At 46.0% G+C, this 20,834-nt stretch overlaps 1 protein-coding gene and 1 non-coding gene across 2 annotated transcripts; one reads left to right on the top strand and one right to left on the bottom strand.

The window, feature by feature from the left end:
• The first annotated feature begins 1,761 nt into the window (after positions 1 to 1,761).
• On the top strand, positions 1,762 to 16,133 carry ACTR10 (actin related protein 10). The gene is made up of 13 exons (XM_086613011.1): positions 1,762 to 1,875; positions 4,520 to 4,592; positions 5,114 to 5,196; positions 6,223 to 6,331; positions 7,994 to 8,101; positions 8,487 to 8,554; positions 8,863 to 8,942; positions 9,361 to 9,396; positions 11,126 to 11,205; positions 11,296 to 11,369; positions 11,624 to 11,705; positions 14,284 to 14,485; positions 15,646 to 16,133. Exons 1-13 carry the CDS (start codon positions 1,799 to 1,801, stop codon positions 15,825 to 15,827), a joined length of 1,254 nt encoding a protein of 417 aa, XP_086469137.1. The 5' UTR covers positions 1,762 to 1,798; the 3' UTR covers positions 15,828 to 16,133.
• Positions 16,134 to 20,715: 4,582 nt separating this feature from the next.
• Positions 20,716 to 20,788, bottom strand: TRNAK-CUU (transfer RNA lysine (anticodon CUU)). Its single transcript has one exon. It is a non-coding gene; the product is annotated as a tRNA-Lys (tRNA).
• Between the last annotated feature and the right edge of the window lie 46 nt (positions 20,789 to 20,834).

Genomic DNA, 20,834 nt, shown 5'->3' with positions numbered 1-20,834 from the left:
CTATAAGATCACCCCGGAGCCTTCTCTTCTCCAGGCTGAACAACCCCAATTCTCTCAGCCTGTCTTCATAGCAGAGGTGCTCCAGCCCTTGGATCATCTTCGTGGCCCTCCTCTGGACCCACTCCAGCAGCTCCATGTCCTTCTTGTGCTGGGGACTCCAGAGCTGAACACAGTATTCCAGGTGGGGTCTCACAAGAGCTGAGTAGAGGGGCAAAATCACCTCTCTCGACCTGCTGGCCATGCTTCTTTTGATGCAGCCCAGGACACAGTTGGCTTTCTGGTCCACATGGACCTTCTCTCCTCAACTCTACACTCTCGACCCCACTTTGTGACCCAGGTGACTTTAAGGAGACCAGAAGGGAAGAGAGAGGGCGACAAGGCTGTGACAGGAGGAAAAGAAAGCAGTTACGCAGCAGAGCTGCTAGTCCATCAATGGCTAACACAGAGGTTTGCTCAGCTGACAGAGCAGATGGTGGCAGCGACAGCTTTTGGTGTCTCGCATTGCTCCCACTCATCGTCCAACTCTCCCACACACCTCCACCTTCACAGAGCTCAAATAGAATGTGTGGATGTGGGACAAACAGCTCTGCCACCAACTGCATGAAAAGCGTAGCGTCTACAAACTGCCACGGCGTGGTTTGGGTTGTGCGGCATCAGAGCACACCGGTGTGATGACTGTCTACCTTGAAATCCTCTTGCTTCATCAGAGCCCTTGTCCTCCTGTCCAGATGTACTTCATTGCTCTTCATTACAGGCTGAGAGCTGGGACTGTTCAGCCTGGAGAAGAGAAGGCTCCGGGGTGATCTTATTGCAGCCTTCCAGTACCTAAAGGGGCTACAGGAAAGCTGGAGAGGGACTTTTTACAAGGGTGTGTAGTGCTAGGACAAGGGGCAATGGATTTAAACTGAAAGAGGGGAGATTTAGATTAGATATAAGGAAGAAATTCTTCACTCAGAGGGCAGTGAGGCACTGTAACAGGTTGCCCAGAGAAGTTGTAGATGCCCCATCCCTGGAAGTGTTCAAGGCCAGGTTGGATGAGGCTTTGAGCAACCTGGTGTAGTGGAGGGTTTCCCTGCCCATGGCAGGGGGGTTGGAACTAGATGATCTTTGAGGTCCCTTCCAACCCGAACCATTCCATGGTCCTATGATTCTGATTTTATTTCTGTTTGAGAGGAAGGATACTGCACCTCGGGGTGCCGTACCGTATCCTTCGGGCTGCCTACGCATTTAACCTCCTATTAAATGGCGCTCCTACTAAATGCACCTCAGATAAAAAGTGGCAGCAGCCCGAGCACACACCGCAGGGCCCACAGAGGGTTTAATCCTTCATGAAGGATTTGGGAAGGGACACGAGAGGCGCTCTGACGCACAGACAGGCAATGCCCCACCGACGGCGCTGTGCGCTACAAACTAACGCATCGCTACGGCACGGCCGCTTCAGCGCAACGGCACGTTTGCCGCGCTGCCGGCGCCGCCGCCATTTTACTCCTCACAGGAGCGCGGCCGCCCTCACACCCGGCGCGCCCTTCGCGCCGGATCGCCTGGCTGCGCCTCAGCGGCCTCATCCGGCCCTTCCTCCTCGCAGAGGCGCTGCCCGCCGCCGGGGCGGAGCTGAGGGACGGCCGCGAAGCACCGCAGGGCGGGAGGCGGCGGGGCGCGGAGCGGGAGCGGCGGTGGTGCGGGCAGACGCCGCGGGCAGCCCGGCGCGCCGGGGAGGAGGAAGGCCCCATCGCGCCGCGACGGAGAAAGGCCCCGCTCCGCTCCGCCGCGCCGCCAGTTGAGGGGTAGGGAGGCCGCCATGCCGCTCTACGAGGGCCTGGGCAGCGGCGGCGAGAAGACCGCCGTGGTGATAGACCTGGGCGAGGCCTTCACCAAGTGAGTGGCGCCGCGCTCCCCGCCCCGCCCGGCCCCTTTCTGTCGCGACACGTTTCTCCGTGGAGCCAGTGTCGCGGCTGCGGGGCGGGCCTGCTGTCGGGATAAATAATCGTGTGTTGGTTTTTTTTTTTTTTTTCCCTCCGCACCCCCTTTTCTGTGGTGATCTGCGCGGTGCAAAGCTGGCGGCAACCGCCTGATTTTTTAATGTGGTGGTTTAGGTAACGGAAGGGCGTAACTCGAGCCGGAAGCAGAAGCGCGCAGTATGTCGTGACTTGGGTCGTGGGCCCCGTGTCAAGATACCCCGTTGCGTTCGAAACCCCCACCTCCCCCCGCGTTCCTGTCCCGGGGGCGCGCGGCCCTCGGGAAAAGGGGATTTGAAGCACTCCGGCCCCGTGTCCGGGGTTCAGATGCTCTGGGAGTGCGCCCGGGGGTGCGGGGGCCCGTTTGGAGAGGCGGCCGGCTCTCAGGAGAAATAATTACCTCGCAGCAAAAGCGTTTCATCGATATGTGGCACTCGTAATAACTTGGACCCCTATCTGCGTGGGTGTGTTTGCCTGCTCGGAGCCCTGAGGATGTCCGTGTTTGTCCAAAGGGGCAGGAGCCGCAGGAATTGGGTCGCTTAGAATCGTAGAGTCACAGAATGGTTTGGGTTGGAAGAGGCCTCAAAGATCATCCAGTTCCAGCCCCCTTGCTCTGGGCAGGGGCACCCTCCACTACATCAGGTTGCTCAAAGCCTCATCCAACCTGGCCTTGAACACTTCCAGGGATGAGACAGCCACAACTCCTCTGGGCAACTTGTTACAGTGCCTCACCACCCTCTGAGTGAAAAATTTCTTGTCCAAACTTGGTTTTCTATTAAGTTGGACTTGCTTTTTTTTTTTTTTTTCAAGTGACTGTGTAATTGCAGACCAGCACGCAGTCTTTGTCACCTGGAGATCACAGCAGAGTGGTCATGGATGGCAGGATGGGTGGAACTGGATGATCTTTGAGGTCTCTTCCAACCCAAACCATTCCAGGATTCTGTGATTCTATGGAAAGGGTTCAACAAAGCCTTTGTGGACGGAAACGAACGATTCCACAATTAGCTAGTGAGGTCCTGCCGTGTTGCCGATTGCCAGCTGTTCCCACATTTGGGGAGCTTGTCAGGTTTTATCCCATGGCTGTTATTTGTTTAATGAAATGCTTTCATGCAAAAGTATTTCCCCTGAGTGGTGTGGTTCTAGGGTCTGTTTCCAGCCTACGTTTCTGTAGAAGAGGTGACGACATAATTCTAGGAGAGATAACCACCCTTTTCCAAGTGAGACTGAAATTAACCAGAAATTCAAAAGTTCCCAGGCAAGGACAATTGTCCATAAGCACAAGTCTGTCTTTTTGGGAGGCCAAACACAAAAATTAAATTCCAAATCCTGTCTATTTTTAGAGTTTTTCTGGAATGATCTGAAGAAACGTGTTGACCAAACACCAAAATAAAGTATTAATTGACCTTTTGTGTTAAAAGTGCTGGAAGTCCAGCAGCTTTATAGTTTCCTATTCGTGTTTTCTACCACAGTTTTCTTCTGGTGTTTGTGCTTCATGAGGGTGCAGTGGTGAAAGAAACGTCAAGTACTGAGTTTCTTAAAATTAAATCTGAATTTCCTCTTCAGTCTGTGGTTCTTGTGTCTTTTAAGGTGCAGTCGCTTTGTTTTGGGGTTCCTGTTATTTTTATCCCATTCCATTTAAGTGGGACGCAGAGCCCTTGTGTTTTGTTGGGAGTCCTGGAGTGGTAACCAATCACCTAGAGGCAGTAGTGCCTTAAATCACCCAGGATGTTTGTAAAGGAAAGGCGTTTCAAAGCATTAAAAAAGCTGGAAATTGGAAAAAAGTGTCAGTTGAACGTTGCTGGTCAGCAGCGAAACAGGCCACAGGACCTGCATGATTGTGACCACCATGTCTTTGTCTTTCGTTTTTTCCAAATAAATGTTACAGAAAATGAGGATTTAAAGGGAACGTGATGGTTTAATTTGCCTGTGTGCATTGAGACTGGAAACTGTGGCACTGTGTGGAGAGCACAGGAGGGTATTTCTGTGGAAATTTAATAGGCAGTGAGGAGGGTTACAGGTGGGTGATTGTAGACAGAAAACTGCTCAGTGGAAAGCAGGAGGCACGTCGGAGGTGAGCACTGCAGCGCTTACAGAAGTGAAGGAAACTTGTTAAGTGCAGCTGAGAGAGAGTCACTAAAAAGATACACAACCTCTGACAGGACAAGGGGCAATGGCTTTAAACTGGAAGAGGGCAGATTTAGATTGGACATAAGGAAGAAATTCTTCACTCTGAGGGTAGTGATGCACTGGAACAGGTTGCCCAGAGAAGTTGAGGCTGCCCCATCCCTGGAAGTGTTCAAGGCCAGGTTGGATGAGGCTTTGGGCAACCTGGCGTAGTGGAGGGTTTCCCTGCCCATGGCAGGGAGGTTGAAACTGGATGATCTTTGAGGTCCCTTCCAACCCAAACCATTCCATGATTCTATGATTCTTTCTCATTCCGAATGGCCAGATAAAAAAGCTGTATGCAAACCACCTCTTCGCAGTCGCAGAAATATCCCTAATTAATGACTCCCTGATAATGCCTAGGCCTGGTATGCTAAATATTTCTCAACGTTTCCTTTTAGGTGCGGTTTTGCAGGAGAAACAGGACCCAGATGCATTATTCCCAGCGAAATAAAGAAACCTGACGGCGCAAAGGTGAGCTGTTTTGCCTGAAGTGTTTCAGCTTTACAAGGTTTGGTGCGTTACGGCAGACAGAGGATTTGCAGATGTATTTTCTGTTCATCATAAGCCATTTCTCATTCTCTTCCAGCTGCTGCTGTTGAAAGATTGGGACTAGGTGCAAGTCAGTGTGATACCAGTGCTGCTGTTAATTGGTGCTTGTCACCCATCAGCTGGTGTTTGGGGCATTTATTGAGAAATTTCTTTGCCTGGCTGTGCTTTTTTTTTTTTCCTGGTAGAGGATGGCAGCTTTGGACAACTAGTGTTGAGATAAGTTACCAGTATGAAAAATTAACTTGAATAAATGATGGAGTTTAGTTCTAGGGTGAGTTTACGAGATGCATTGTTAAGGACATAGAGCAAATCAGGCAAGAGTGGGTATTTCTTTATATATGTCAAGTTATATATGTTCAGATATCATTTATTATCATATATATGTTTCTTTATATATAATCACTGCCTATTACTTAAGCTGACTGGATGTTTTTACTTTACAGCCTGTCAAAGTTGTTCAGTACAATATTAATACAGAAGAACTTTACTCGTACCTGAAAGAATTTATCCACATGCTGTATTTCAGGTAAGAGGCATGTGGATGTGAGCTGTTCAGCCTTCCACAGCGCTTTTTGGAGCGCGTCGGGAGGTGTTCCATGTGCGTCTGGAGGCTGCTCCCTGGCAGAGCAAGGAAACAGGGACAAGGTTTTGCAGGTGGCTGCCTGGCTGTGCTCTTGCTGGAGAAACTCAGCGGTGCTGAGTTTCAGGCTGTATTACGAAGAGTTAGTGTGCTGCAGCACCAGCTGCTCTCCAGAAATAAAAAGTCTTTGATAAGTTGCCTTTGGGCTGTGGCACTCGTGGAGGGAAAAGTCGTCGCGTGAGGAGTTACACTATCCTGGTGAGCCTGAACCTCGTCTTGTGTTGGTGCAGGACTCGTCTCTACGTGACAACGGGCTGAAAGGAGGAATCTTAACGTGGAATATTTTAGCCAAGGAATACATCTTTGGCTTCTGTTTTTAGTACTATTAGTGAATAGTGAAGTTGGACTTAGCAATTTTCTCTTTACTTCCAATCCTTATTTTTACACAGTAAAAATCATTGTTTGACAAGGGGGAAACAAACACGTAATTTCTGGGCCTCAGCTGTTTCAGTGTGAGTTTTTCATGGTTTTTGTTTTTTTTTCCCCCTATCCTTTATGATTCTGTGAAATCAGGACAGTTGCACCCTTTTCCACTGCAATCAGGACATCCATATTGCCGTTCTTTCCCTTTTAGGGACACACTGGGTGACACTGGACGAGCTGTTAATGGCTATTCTGCATTCTTGTTTTTACATTTCTTTACATTAGTTTAGAAATGTGTAACAGATGTTCAGAACTACAGGCTGCTGGCAGAGAGCTCTATAACTTGTTTTCTCAGTTTCCTAACTTTCTTTTCGATTTTTTTTTTTTTTTTTTTAATTTGAAGAAGACGACTTTGGGATCTGCTGTAGAAAATGCAATCTAAATGCAAATTATTAGGATTTTTGAGGAGAATGTAATATGAAAATGAGGTAGTCTCATAATACATGCTTAAACTTACCAGTTTTGTTTTGCACACTTTGCCTTTTTCAGACACCTGCTGGTGAATCCCAGAGACCGCCGTGTTGTCATCATAGAATCTGTCCTGTGCCCGTCACACTTCAGAGACACGCTCACCAGAGTCCTTTTCAAGCACTTTGAGGTTCGTGTTCTGCACAGCTGGTGATGGTGCTCAGTGCAGCACTTGCTGGGAGAAATTTCACTTGGGATCGCGACGAAATGTGGACAAAGAAATGGAATTTATGCCAGAAGAGTGAGAGGCATAGTGGAGATGAAAAAAAGCTGGTGGTGGTCTGGGGAAGTAGAGGTTGGAGATTCCCTGTTTCATTCTGCCTCCTCATGAGGCCACAAAACAGGAGCCATTAACAAGAATCTAAAAGGTTTCTCTGGCTTGTAGGAAAAGAACAGCTCAGACCATGCTCTTCCAGATGGATTCAATAATCCCCACTGAGCACTGCCTGAAGCCAGAGTTTGTATTTAAACACTTTTTAGTGCTCTGTCAGCAAGTCTCACGACTTCTACCAGCATCAGTAGCTTTGCCTAGCACGTGATCTGACCCCTGGCTGTGCTCATTTAGATAAGAGCTTACCTGAAATTTATTATCTCTTCTGCTTAATCAGCCTTTTTGAAGAAAAGTCTGAACCTGATTCTTGCTTAGTTGTAACGGAAAATGTTTTAGAGGGTGAATCCATAGTTTTTCAATTCAGGTAGAACAAAGATTAAGGCTCTTCTCTAAAAAGTGGTGGAACTAGTTGGTCTGCAGTACTTCTTCACTGTGCTTCCACAATGCTGTTTACTAACTAATCTTAAAACTTCCGCATAGTTCTTTTCTACTATTGATAAAATTTTCTGATGACTTGAAATTGCTGAAAGATTTGAGTCTTTTTTTTTTTTTCCCCCTAATCCCCTTACAGAAAAAACAAAGTCTCACATAAAGCACTCCCATGCAAATGTGGTTGTCCAAAGTGACTCATGACTTGGCCAGTCATATTTGGATGGAGAGACTTTGCAGCTTGTTAAGAAGTTGATGCTGGTGTGAGGTTAAATCTTTCTGGCTGATGCTTCCGTTTGGTCTGAAGAGTAAGAGTGATGTGTTAGTACAGCATCCATGTTATAACTTGTATCCCTGGGCTAAATATCAGAAATGTTGCCCTTAAATGCAGGATTTAGTGAAGGAGCTCATTTAATTCACACTTTACGGTGTGATATTCATTAAAGGAACTGTTACTATCTAGGAAACTTGATCTGCGGAATTCTGGGAGAAGGAAGTAACTCCCATGTAATTCTGACTTGAATTTCCGCATTGCTTTTTGGAGAGAGTTTTAAACAGCCTCTGCTGTGAGGTTGTGGGCAGCAGCATGTTGTCATGTGGCACACTCCTGTGGGTTGTCTGGCACCTTTGCTGGCGTCTTCAAGTCGTGATATAACACTTCAAAGAGCTGTGGTTTAGCTTCTTTGATTTTGATTTTGGTTTCTTTGATTTCTTTTTGGTGACAATAAGAAACCTGATCTCTGACCTAATGTGAGTTCTGCAGTTAACACTTGATTTCCTTACAAGCCCATTCCAAGCTTCATTATTACTGAAGTAACTGGTAGGTACCACAAGTAAGATAAACATAGAATTTAGAATCCTGTCGTATTTTGTTTGTTCCTACACTAACTTAAAAACTAAACTAAAAATGGATACCTCAAGACACACTTTTTTGGGGTTTGCTTTTAATACGACATTTGGGAAAAGCATCAATGCTTTGCATGTTGGTTTCTTTTCCTTCTTTTGTGAATTGTACCCTTGGTTTCCATGTAGGTACCTTCTGTTCTGTTTGCTCCAAGTCATCTGATGTCTCTCCTGACACTTGGGATCAATTCTGCCATGGTGCTGGACTGTGGATATGCAGAAAGCTTGGTGCTACCTGTATCCTTTAAGAATATAGAAACAAAATTTTTGGCAGTTAAGACTGTCATGACCAGATTATATTTTTATGGGCTTTAAATGTAATAAAAAGTAGTAAGAACAGATTGGCGAGTCCAGCTTTCGGCTATAAGACACCGTGACTTGGGGGATCTCTTCATGGCTGACGTGCTGAATCTGTGTTCCCCTGGAAACTGGGGAGGGGGGTTTGTGACTCTCAAGCGGTTCGTAACTCCAGCGTTTATGTACTAGAAATTAGTTTTGGAGAAAAGCAGTTAGAAAGTGTTTCCGATAGCTACTGCAAGACGTCGGTGAAGGGAAAAAACATTTCGTTCCAGCAGACTGAAAACTCTTAACAAAAAAGGAGAATTTCCTGACCTTCACGTAGATATATGAGGGAATCCCAATTCTGAGCTGCTGGGGTTCTCTTCCTCTGGGTGGAAAGGCTATTCACAAGTAAGTTCACAGCTACATGTTGCAGGTGACCGATGGTTTGTTTGTGAAGGTTCATCTTTGACTAACGAGCAAATATTCCTGCCGAACGGGACTGAAATCAGAACTGTTGCTGTGCTGGCAGCCGAATTTTAAAGTGACCACTGTCTGGCTTTTGTCGATGCAGTAAAAGCTGTGGAAATCAGATGTGCTTCAGTTTATGTTTAGAAGAATGTAGCTGAAGCAAATAAATACCGTCCCTGTAAGCATAATGTAGAGAATCAGCCTGAGTTAACAGCTGCCTTTGACTAACTTCATGTGCAACGTTTTAGGGAGCTGGAATATCAGCTGTTGGAGCAGTGCACAGTTGATACAGGATTAGCCAAAGGACAAAGCCTTCCATCTGTGATGGGTAAGGTCTGTTTGATGGGACATACGCTGTCAACTTGCACTGGGGAAAGTGGATTGACACTAGCAGTGAATAAAATGAGTTTGGTATTCACTGCATCTTATGGGATCTACTTTCAGGATTTCTTTCTCTGTATTTAACAGATACATCATTTTTACGTTAAGCCACTCATAACAGCAGGTTTGAATGAAGGCTGAGATAAAAGTTCTGCAGTATTTTTTCAGTCTGTTTTGAGAGAAGACAAACCCTTTATTTCTGTTCTTAGTATTCTTTCTTCCTTAGAAATCTTTAAAAGCTGCTGTCAAAGTGAAACTTTCATGTACTAAATGTAATTCAAACTTAGTAACTTACATGTACTAAATGTAATTCAAATTCAAATTCCTAAATTCTTTTGTTCTAAGTAATTTTTTTTCTATTTCAGGCTCAGTTCCGGAAGACATAGTAGAGGATATAAAAGGTAAAATTTTCTGCTTCGTGAAAGTCTAGTTTATTAAATTGTGCAGTAGAGTATGATAACAACAAGTGTGCAATACTTTACATTTAGGCATTTATTTTATCCTCTCTGTTTATCGTATTTCTTACCTACTGGAAGTATTTGCAATGTTTTTCCTCTTTGAAAGCAAAACCAGAACCATGTTGAATTCCTCTTTCAAGTTTAGCCTATGTGTCATTAAGATGTAGGAGGGAAGGGACGCCATCCAGAGGGACCTTGACAGGCTGGAGAGGTGGGCCTGTGAGAACTTCATGAAGTTCAACAAGGCCAAGTGCAAGGTACCTAAGACTCAGAGTTAGCAGATCTAACATTCAAAGCCTGTTACAATAGGTATGTTTTGGTTGCAAATGCAGCATTCAAGCAGCCTTAACATCATGACATAAGAATATTTTAAGTTAATTTTGTTTGTAAATTAACTAGGAAGGTTTGATTTCCCTTAAAGTCAGTTTTGCAAAAAAACGAAGCATGTGTAAAAGACATTTGGGTGTGTTGATCAGGTAGGCAAGATGAGTCAAGGACTACATTTACACCAGAAAAAAGTAGAGTCTTATCTTTGGGCAGAACTTGGATGAATGCCTATGTAAGGTTTTGTGTGCAACACATTTAAAAATATACATAATTGTAGAAAATAGCAATGAGTGTATATCTCTTGGGCCAAATTAGGAAGAAATCATAGAATCATAGAATGGTTTGGGTTGGAAGGGACCTCAAAGATCATCTAGTTCCAACCCCCCTGCCATGGGCAGGGAAACCCTCCACTACGCCAGGTTGCTCAAAACCTCATCCAACCTGGCCTTGAACACTTCCAGGGATGGGGCAGCCACAGCTTCTCTGGGCAACCTGTTCCAGTGCCTCACCACCCTCTGAGTGAAAAATTTCTTCCTTAGATCTAATCTAAATCTGACCATCAGTCAAAATACAAATCAGTCAAATGTATTTGACAATCAGTCAAATACAAAATAACTTAAATGCAGCTGGTGCTTTGTTGAATGAAAGTGGCTTTTCTGTTTCCTGGACTTGAACAGAATTTTCTGATCAGTTCTGGTTTTCTGCAGTCTTTTGGAACCAGATACAACGTGCTAGAGTTGAAATTATGGCTGCCTGTGTACTGAAGGGTTGTTTCTTTGTGACAGCCGTTGATGAAGAAGATACAAATAAATTAACTATATAGTAACACTGTCGACTGGAATACAAATGGAATTGTGCTCTGTCAGCGTTGCCTGGATCAAAAAGAACCCTCTGGAGTTCTTGGGGCATTGAGGAGTTGCACCAGGGAAAATACTGCATGATTACAGCTTGCCTGACAAATGAGCAATGTCTCATTTGAAGCCAAGGTGCAAAATGCGCAGTGGTGTGTTTGGCAGCAGAATACAACCACTGGCACCTTGTGGTAACCAAAGGCATGATTAGTAACATCCCTCTGTCTTCAAATCTTATCTAGGTCGTCTGAGAGAAATCTTGTCTGTCCTAGCATAGTTTTGGTGTCAGCTTCGTTTAAACTCGTGGTCTAGGTAGCGTCTGAACCCTGCTGAAGTATGGAGACTATTATTTTTGCATTTGTTTGATAACATCTTGGACCAGCAAGGCCCTAAAGTGTGGGTTCTTCTTTAAAGTAATCAAAATTATTGTCTGTATTGGTGTTGAAAGGATCCAACAGAGTCTCTTTTCTGCCCCTTCCTTTTCTTTTATGAAGTTCGCACTTGTTTTGTGAGTGATCTCCAACGGGGACTGAAAATCCAAGCAGCCAAGTTCAACATTGATGGCAGTGCTGAGGTGGGTGGAGGATGCAGCTTATCCTAGTCTCTTGAACTGAATGTAGCCTTTCTGGCATCTAAAATAACACATGCATGTTTTTATCTCTAGCGTCCTTCACCGCCTCCAGACGTGGACTATCCTTTAGATGGAGAAAAGATTCTCCATGTAGTTGGTCCCATCAGGTAAGAAATACCGTAGGAGAGTGTTTATCTTTAGGAGGATATATTTTCAACTCTAAAACCACATATGTTTTCATAAAATTGAATTTTAATAAAACACTTGCATACGCTTTTAATGTCTCTTAAAGGACAGAAGAAGTTGTGATGATGTGTTGCCAGCAGGAAGTCTGTGGTCATTGCCAGCCCTGCTGTTCCAGGTGTTATCTCCCTGTGTCCTGTCGCTTCTCTTTAACATAAATTTCCTGTCTTTTCCACAGAGACTCCGTGGTGGAGATACTGTTTGAACAGGATAATGAAGAGACATCTGTTGCCACTTTGATCTTGGATTCACTCATTCAGGTATCTTTATATTTAATACAATTTATTGAATACTTGCAGCCTTGGAGACCCTGCTGTTATAAATCATAGAATCATAGAATGGTTTGGGTTGGAAGGGACCTCAAAGATGATCTAGTTCCAACCCGCCTGCCATGGGCAGGGAAACCCTCCACTACACCAGGTTGCTCAAAGCCTCATCCAACCTGGTCTTGAACTCTTCCAGGGATGGGGCATCTACAACTTCTCTGGGCAACCTGTTCCAGTGCCTCACCACCCTCTGAGTGAAAAATTTCTTCCTTGTATCTAATCTAAATCTTCCCTCTTTCAGTTCAAATCCGTTTCCCCTTGTCCTGTCAGTACATGCCCTTGTAAAAATTCCCTCTCCAGCTTTCCTGTAGGCCCTTTAAGTACTGGAAGGCTGCTATAAGATCACCCTGGAGCCTTCTCCAGGCTTGAACAGCCCCAACTCTCTCAGCCTGTCCTCATAGGAAAGGTGCTCCAGCCCTTGGTTCATCTTCGTGGCCCTCCTCTGGACTCGCTCCAGCAGCTCCATGTCTTTCTTGTGTAGGGGACTCCAGAGCTGAACACAGTATTCCAGGTGGGGTCTCATGAGAGCAGAGCAGAGGGGCAGAATTCCCTCGCTGGACCTGCTGCCCACGCTGCTTTTGATACAGCCCAGGACACGGTTGGCTTTCTGGGCTGCCAGCGCACATTGCCAGCTCATGTTGAGCTTCTCATCCACCAGCACCCACAAGTCCTTCTCCTCAGGGCTGCTCTCAATCCATGCTCCGCCCAGCCTGTACTTGTGCTTGGGATTGCCCCGACCCACGTGCAGGACTTTGCACTTGGCCTTGTTGAACTTCATGAGGTTCTCACAGGCCCACCTCTCCAGCCTGTCAAGGTCCCTCTGGATGGCATCCCTTCCCTCCAACGTGTCCACAACACCACACAGCTTGGTGTCATCTGAAAACTTGCTGAGGGTGCACTCGATCCCACTGTCCATGTCACCAACAAAGATGTTAAATAGCACTGGTCCCAGTACTGACCCCTGAGGAACACCACTCGTCACTGGCCTCCACTTGGACGTTGAACCATTGACCACAACTCTTTGAGTGCGACCATCCAGCAATTCCTTATCCTACGAGTGGTCCATCCATCAAAACCATGTCTTTTATGAAAAAAAAGATCTAATTACTCCAGAAATGACTCTTTCTAGAGTAACACCCTTCTGACTGCAGGTTGTGATTAGTTGCAGAAGTATGGCGTGGCATGACTCCTAGGCTTCTGCCACACGATGAATTTCTGTGGGATGGGAAGTCCCCACGTGTCGTCCGCTCTCTGGTTGTTCTCTGATTCTTTGGTGTACCACAGCTTGTCTGGGACAGTTTTCTGAGAAACGCAGTGCTCACCCCTCAGCAAAAGTAATAAACCAGCCGGTGTTTTTCTGGGAGTGAGGGTCTAGGTATGCAATGCCGAAGGAGGAGGTAGTAGTCGGTGTTACAGGAATTACACTGCTTAAACTGAAATGGCACAGGTATTCTGTTTCTTCTTTTTTCAAGGTCTTTTGCTAAAAGTTAGACTTTGAGTCTTGCAGGTGGCTGGTTTACCTGAGATAGAATAAAATTAATTTGAATGTCTCTATTACAGGCAGTATATTAGATATATTATGGAAAATTTTCTTGGCTTATACAGACCGTTCATTTCTTATTATATTTAGGAAAAAATTTATTAGAAAACCACTATAAATGGAAATTTTCATTATATGGTGGTATATGTATGTTAATTAAAGTTGACTTCCCATAGTTATTGGTGCCGTTTAAATTAGTTTGCTCAGACATAATTTATTGGAGAGCCATAGACTTGGATGACATGACAAACATTTCCATTAGAATTCCTTATGAAAACAAATTGTTTAACAAGATCTGTGCCTGGACCCCTCTCCTCTGTACCTCTAGGAGTTTACTTTGCATCGCTCTTTGGCCAGAGGAAAGACAAATGTTAAATTTACAAGCGTTAAATAGCGTCCAGTTAGTTCCGCTGGACAAGAGGACCGCAGCAGTGTGGAATTTTTTCCAGAGGCATAGCACAGATCTGTTTGTGGGGGATGGAGCTGACAAAGCTCGGCGTTCTTGTGCCTTTGTGTCTTCTACTTGGATTATCTGATGCCTGAGGCAAGATCCAGCAGAAGCCTGGAGACTTTTGTAGCACCTTTCTCCCGTGTGGAGCTACAAGAGTCAATCTCAGAGGTAACAGTTTACCCCCTCTGAGAGCACCGGTTGAGGCTTCATCTCTCTCTGGCACATCCTGTCCCAGAACTCCTGGGAATTACCATCACTGGCACCTTTATCCTCTGTTGTCTGGACCTGTCGCAGCTGAAGGGTGTCACAGGGACTCATGGTGTGCTCACGTAAGCCTCAGCTGGGCGCTTCCTTGAGCCTGGTTTTCTTGGGAAGCCTGGGGACAAAAACATGTCGGTTATGTTTCAGCTAAGTATGAGAAAACAGCGGTTGAAGTGACTGAATTTCTGACGGACCTTTGAATGTTTGTTCGTGCAACTGCGGCTCAAAGTGTTGTGTTTTTTTATCCCTGTTTGCTTTAGTGTCCCATAGACACCAGGAAGCAGTTGGCAGAGAACTTGGTAGTTATTGGTGGCACTGCCATGTTGCCAGGATTCCTTCACAGGCTCATGGCTGAAATCCGGTACCTGGTGGAGAAACCAAAATACAAAGAAGTGCTTGCTACTAAAACCTTCCGAATCCACACTCCGCCTGCCAAACCCAACTGTGTGGCCTGGCTGGGAGGTAAGAACGGAAACAACTGGAAAGCAAAGGCACAGAGTGGAAAAACAAACCTTCCAAGTGGGATTTGTAGTGAATAAAAACCAGTAATACTTGGGTGAACTATTGAAATTGGGCTGCGTTGGAGCTCTGTGGAGTTGTGATGCCCTCCTGGAAGAAGTCTTGTGGAGTAAAGCTCCCTCAGGGCCATTTAGGGGGCAGGACTGCAGGTTGTGGGAGCTTTGGAGAGGTGATGTGCAGTTGGAAACAGGTGTGGAAGATGGGTGTTGACTCAAGTGCAGTACAGGGCTAGCGCCATACGGTGGCACCAGCAAAGTGATTAGGAAGATCTGCTTATTAAAAACCGAGTTTAATTATGGACTGAGGAGCTGTGAGCTGTGGAGAGGCTGGAGGCTGCGAACTCCTTGTGCTGTTCCCAAGTGCCAGTCGCAAACACAGCAACTCTGCAAAGGATTTTGGCTGCTGTTAGGGACGAGGAAGGGCTTTCTGTTGCTAGCAGCTCCTTTAGGGAAGGTTCTGAGGTTGGTAAGAATTCCTGCTTTTCTAAACTTCCCATTAATAAGCTGAGCCCATCTGGTCCGTTTGAGGAACTGACTTTAACTGTAAAGGTAGATTTTATTTCCATATGCTTTGAATTGTAAATGTTTATCAAATTTTAGTTCTAAAACCTTTTGAGTCTTCTTTTAGGATTAGCAAAAAAGAATGATTTGTGTGCACCGTGTTCTCTGGTGCTTTTCTTCACTGGCAGCACTGGTCAGCTGCTGTGGTCTGAACCTTCTCACAGCTTGTGTGAGCTTACAGGGATTGTGTGACACCCTTTTTGGGGAGAGGACATTTCCTTAAACACAAAGTGGTTTGTTTGAAGTGTTTAAAATCAAAACTTCTAGGAAGTTTTGTTGTCAGCAGCAGGTCAGCTAGGCCAGTTTTGTGTCAGCGGAGACTAGATGATTCTTTGCTGTCAGATACTTTTTCAGAGGACACAAATGGAAGCAATTTGGGACTAGCTGAGCTACTGAAAAGGAAAGTGGTTAGATCCTTTCATTCCTTTAAGTTTTGGGGCGGAGCTAAAAAAGAATAGTGGAGATTCTTGTTGGGAAGAAGTAGAAAAAGAAATTCAGTACGTCAAATTAACGCAACTTTTTTTTTTTTTTCCAATAATGCAGGAGCCATTTTTGGAGCACTTCAGGACATACTTGGCAGCCGATCTGTGTCCAAAGAGTATTACAGCCAGACAGGCCGCATACCTGACTGGTGCTGTCTTAATAATCCTCCACTGGAAATGATGTTTGATGTTGGAAAAGCTCCCCCACCGTTGATGAAGAGGGCTTTTTCTACTGAGAAATAAGCACCTCGATGCCACACAAGGATTCTCCTTGTCTGTTTCAAGTAGATACATATAGGCATTGGCTCTTTTTTTTTGTATTAATTTGTGTGTAACACTATTAAATATGAACAGTGTGGATGTTTTGGGGGAGTATGGTGGTAGGTACTAACACTGTTTCAAACCACATCCAGTTGCAGTTTAAAAACTTAACTCTGGCAACTACTATGCTATTTTGTCCTCTTCCAAAGAAATTCTGTGCTGTCATGAGCTGTAGCCTACTGAGTTGTTTGTTATTTATCTGTACAGTAAAAGACATCATTGAGAGAATTTGTTGTAAGATATTTTAAATATGCTTAGAAGAATGAAAGACAGTCTACTACGGGAAACATCTATGGAAGCTTTTCTGCCACATCCTGTATTAAAGTATTCCACTCTTGAATTGCATGTGAGGAAATGGTTTGGGGCTGTTTAGCAAAGGTGCTGGAGCAGTACTTCCCCTGGACACTGTCCTGTTTTGAGAGTTTTAGCAGAGAACTCTTCTACCTTTAATTCTCAAATAGTTCTGAGGTAGCAACTCCTCCCAGGATCTCTCCTCAAAGAAACCACGTAAGAATAATGAGTGCAAGGAAATCTTGAGTCTGTTACTGAAATGTCAACCTCAGAAGTCACTTCTTTGCTGTCCTTCCCACCATCAGAAATATTAAACTTCATTATCTCACAGCAATATGTGTTAAATGAAAATGCAATATGGAGTTCATTGCTTAAGGAGAAAAGGAAAAGTACATTTGGTTATTAATCATAGAATCACAGAATGGTTTGGGTTGGAAGGGACCTCGAAGATCATCTAGTTCCAACCCCCCTGCCATGGGCAGGGACACCCTCCACTACGCCAGGTTGCTCAAAGCCTCATCCAACCTGGTCTTGAACACTTCCAGGGATGGGGCAGCCACAGCTTCTCTGGGCAACCTGTTCCAGTGCCACCAACACTATGTTCCAGTGCCATTAACACTGTGTTTAGGAACTGTTGAGTGATTAGTAGGCTCTTAGCAATGCCATAACTTTACATACTGTAGGAGAAGGAGGGCTCCTGTGGGAAAACAGGCACATGCACTTTGTCCTGCTGCCAGTGCTGCTGTTTTGGGTTTGTCATGATTCCCACTATGCTTCCGTAATAATGCTGTGAGTTCACTTCTCCTGCAGAGCTGTGGCTCCTGGTGGGCACTCCAGACAGTGCCAGTGCATGTCAACAGTGTCGCATCTTGGGAGAGGGATTTTCCCTGGACTTGGGTACCGCTGACCTTGCCGCCAACGTGCCGAGCTTGGCTTGCTGGCTAAATGGTCACTCTGCTGGTTGGTTACTGAGGTTTAAATCCGACTCTGAGGAGTAATTGTTTATCTCAAATCTGAGGAGATACGCATACATATAAAAAATTTTGGGGGATGATGGAGGTGGTGGAGTCTTTTACTGCCACAAACATGCTTTTTGTGATTGATTTCCCCGTGCTGTGTGGTAACTGCCTGCTGTGGTTCCTGAACCAAGTTTCTTGAAGTTAAGCATATATTTAAAGAAATGTTCTTGTAGTGAAACTGAACACAGGGCAGTATGCGGTGGGATTTAAGTAAGCTCCTGCACAGTTTTGTCATTCCACTTCATTCCATATGTTTTACCTTAACATACAGTGTTGGTTGGCACATGGTGGGACATACTCTTTTTTTATCTTAATGGTTTTCAAATTAAAAAAACTCAAACAACAAAAAACAGGAATTGCTGCTTAAAGTGCTAGTCTGTCATAGGTGAGACTTTGCTGGTTGGTAACAGTGATCTGATGGTATCACCATGGATGGTTTCTTTCCAGAGGTGCTGATGGGTGCTGCTTTAAATTGCCTTTTCCTACTTCAAACGTGCTGTATGGCAGACAACATAGAAAGATAAACAGGTGTGGTTGTGAGTAGTTGATAATGGTTGTTTTATAGTCCTGGGATGAGGTTAGTTGGTTGTTTTATAGTCCTGAGATGAGGTTGGTCTTTTAGAGATCATTTCTTAGCCCTCAGAGCACGATGGGGCCTGGCCAGTTCCTCTTTGCACTGACGTGAGAGCCTCCAGTCCAAACCCTTTCTGGGTTTCCAGGTCAAACAGGTTGCAGTTACCATACACAAGAGCTTTTCTGCAGCAGCCTGAGGATGAGGATGGTATGCTGTGATGCAGGAACAGGTTCTTCAAAATGTACCGTGTTGTGTTCTCTCTGCCGGGCCTGGACTTGGAAAAATGGATTAAACACTGTAGCTGGGTACGTGTATTCCTGTTGTGTCTGGTATTTTGCATTCTTTTGCATCTTAGGGTTGCTTATTCTGTAAGTCTACAATCCTTGAATGGTTTAATATCCTTGGGGATGTTCATTCCCCAGCAGAGTCCTCAAATACCAGCATTCTCCTTGTTTTCTTGAGCGTTCGGAACCTTCACTCTAAGTTGTTCCCCCTTACCAAGCCCTTTTTATCTCCCCAGCAGCGAGACTGAGGACCACATGGTTGCGTGCAAGTCGAGAGTGTCCACTCGAGCAGAGCCCTGCCATGCAGTACACTGCTCTACGCTGCTTGGCTGCGCTGCCCCTCCAGAGCCGTCCTCCCAAGGTGTGACGCCTGCCGTGCTGGGTGGGAGACAAGGATCCAGCTGCTTCTGTCAAGAAAAGCTGTGGGTGAGGTCTGGTTCGTACAGGGCTGGACAAAGGAGGAGCTATGGAATCAAGTACTTAGTCCGTGAGGTTGACCTGTCTGGAGCAGTCTTTGGTAGGGATTGGGGATATGAGAGAGCTGGGGCTGTTCAGCCTGGAGAAGAGAAGGCTCCGGGGTGATCTTCCAGCAGCCTCCAGTACTTAAAGGGGGCCTACAAGAAAGCTGGAGAGGGACTTTTTACAAGGGCGTGTAGTGATAGGACAAGGGGAAATGGCTTTAAACTGAAAGAGGGGAGATTTACATTGGATATAAGGAAGAAATTTTCACTCTGAGGGTGGTGAGGCACTGGAACAGGTTGCCCAGAGAAGTTGTAGATGCCCCATCCCTGGAAGTGTTCAAGGCCAGGTTGGATGAGGCTTTGGACTACCTGGCGTAGTGGAAGGTTTCCCTGCCCATGGCAGGGGGGTTGGAACTAGATGATCTTTGAGGTCCCTTCCAACCCAAACCATTCTGTGATTCTATCAGTAGGTTTTTGAGTGACTTCAGAAAGTGTATATGATTGCAACAGTTATACTTAATAAAGCAAAATGGATAAAACTGCAGTTTTTGGAGACCAGCCTGCTAGATCCTCGTTCTTAACTTGTTCCCAATACTGGCTTGCTAAATAGACGATATTTCATTGCAAAGCGCAGAGGGCTGTCCTTAGGCCTGGGTTTAGAACATTCAGACCCAGCCTCTGCTGCTCATTTTCATTTTAATTTGAGTAATTGGGATGCAGTTCCCTGACTCAGACTGTACTTTCCCTCAGAGCCTACTGAGGCTTGCTCCTGAAAGACTTTGCCATCAGCACGGGTCCCGCAGATCTGGGAGGGATCACTCATGCCCGTAAGCAGTTGTCAGTGGGCAGGATATTCAGGGAGATGGGACTCCTGCGGAGCCTGTGTTCGCGGTGGTGCAATGATGTCATTTTCCTGAACTGCAGCAGGCTGCAGCTGAGGAGATTCAGGATATTCTTAGCCCTTCCTTTTTCGGGGATATTTCTGTGCTGCTGTGCGTGTGTACCCTGGGACCTTTCGCAAGCCCGGCATGTTGTGCCACCTCGTCTTCGTTCTGCCCGCTGTTCTCTTCTCCTGTGGGATTTCTGCATCCCTGAATGGCTTCGACAGCTGCTGTTTCACACTGCATGGCTAAAAACCCGAACTCCTGTGCTGCTGGCACGTTTAAGCCAGAGTCTCATGACCCATTAAGGACAGAAAACAGCCTTCTTATTTCATCGAAGGGGCAAGGAAGGACCATTCCTTGCTTTTCAGAATGACTGGCCCTGGAAAGCCCTTAGAGATCACACCTGAAGTGTGGTATCATGTAGAAAGGGATTTGGCTTATTTTTTTTTTTAAGCCTAAATGTCATTCCTCCCTCCCTGGCATGGAAGGGATCCGTGGATCCTCACAGCAGGCAAATTCACAGTGAACTCCAGTGTTTTATCAGGACGGACAGTGACCGACACAAACCCCTGCTGTAACTGCAGGTTTTTCCTCTGAAGTTCCCGATTCGGGACCGGATGCCGTTCCTGAAGGTTGGCGTTAGCCAATTGCAAACGGCTCCAGCTGAGCTGAGTCCTGCTGAGAGAAGGAATAGTTTGGAATATTCACGAGCACGGCCCCTTCCAGTCTGCCCAGTGCCAGCGCTGTGACTGTGGGAGCAGGTGTCTGGGGAAGGGGCTTTGACTCGTTCACCTCATCTCCCTTTTCACAGAATCATAGACCATCTCAAGTTGGAAGGAACTCCTAAGGATGTCCGAGTCCAACTCCCTGCTCCTCTCAGGACCACCTAAAACTAGACCATGTGGCTAAGAGCCTTGTCCAGGCGCTCCATGAACTCTGCCAGGCTTCGTGCCATGGCTGCTCCCCTGAGGAGCCTGTTCCAGTGACCGACCACCCTCTCAGTGAAGAACCTTTTCCTAACGTCCAGTTTAAACTTCCCTGATGCAGCTTCATTCCGTTCCCTTGTATCCTGTCGCTGGTCACCAGAGAGAGGAGATCAGCACCTCACAGTCCCATTTAGCGTTCGTTACAACCGCTGCAGAAATTATCCAGGTTATGGGCGCCATGGCACGTTTCTTTCAGGAGCTTCTCTCGTCCCCCCGGAGCGGGGAGTGAATTCTCCTCAGAGTTCCGCCGGCGGACGCGGCGTTTTCCCGCGCAAAGCCCGTCAAAAGCGAAGGGCACGAAAAACATCATGCGCCCAACGTGGGGCTCGAACCCACGACCCTGGGATTAAGAGTCCCATGCTCTACCGACTGAGCTAGCCGGGCACTGAGGGCACGGGCGCCGCCACGTGCACTTCCCCGCCTAACGCGC

The sequence above is a fragment of the Tauraco erythrolophus genome, chromosome 6, assembly GCF_009769465.1.
Source record: "Tauraco erythrolophus isolate bTauEry1 chromosome 6, bTauEry1.pri, whole genome shotgun sequence".
Classification (NCBI taxonomy): domain Eukaryota; kingdom Metazoa; phylum Chordata; class Aves; order Musophagiformes; family Musophagidae; genus Tauraco; species Tauraco erythrolophus.
The sequence above is the reverse complement of the archived record's forward strand: the minus strand, read 5'-3'. Positions and strand labels throughout refer to the sequence as shown.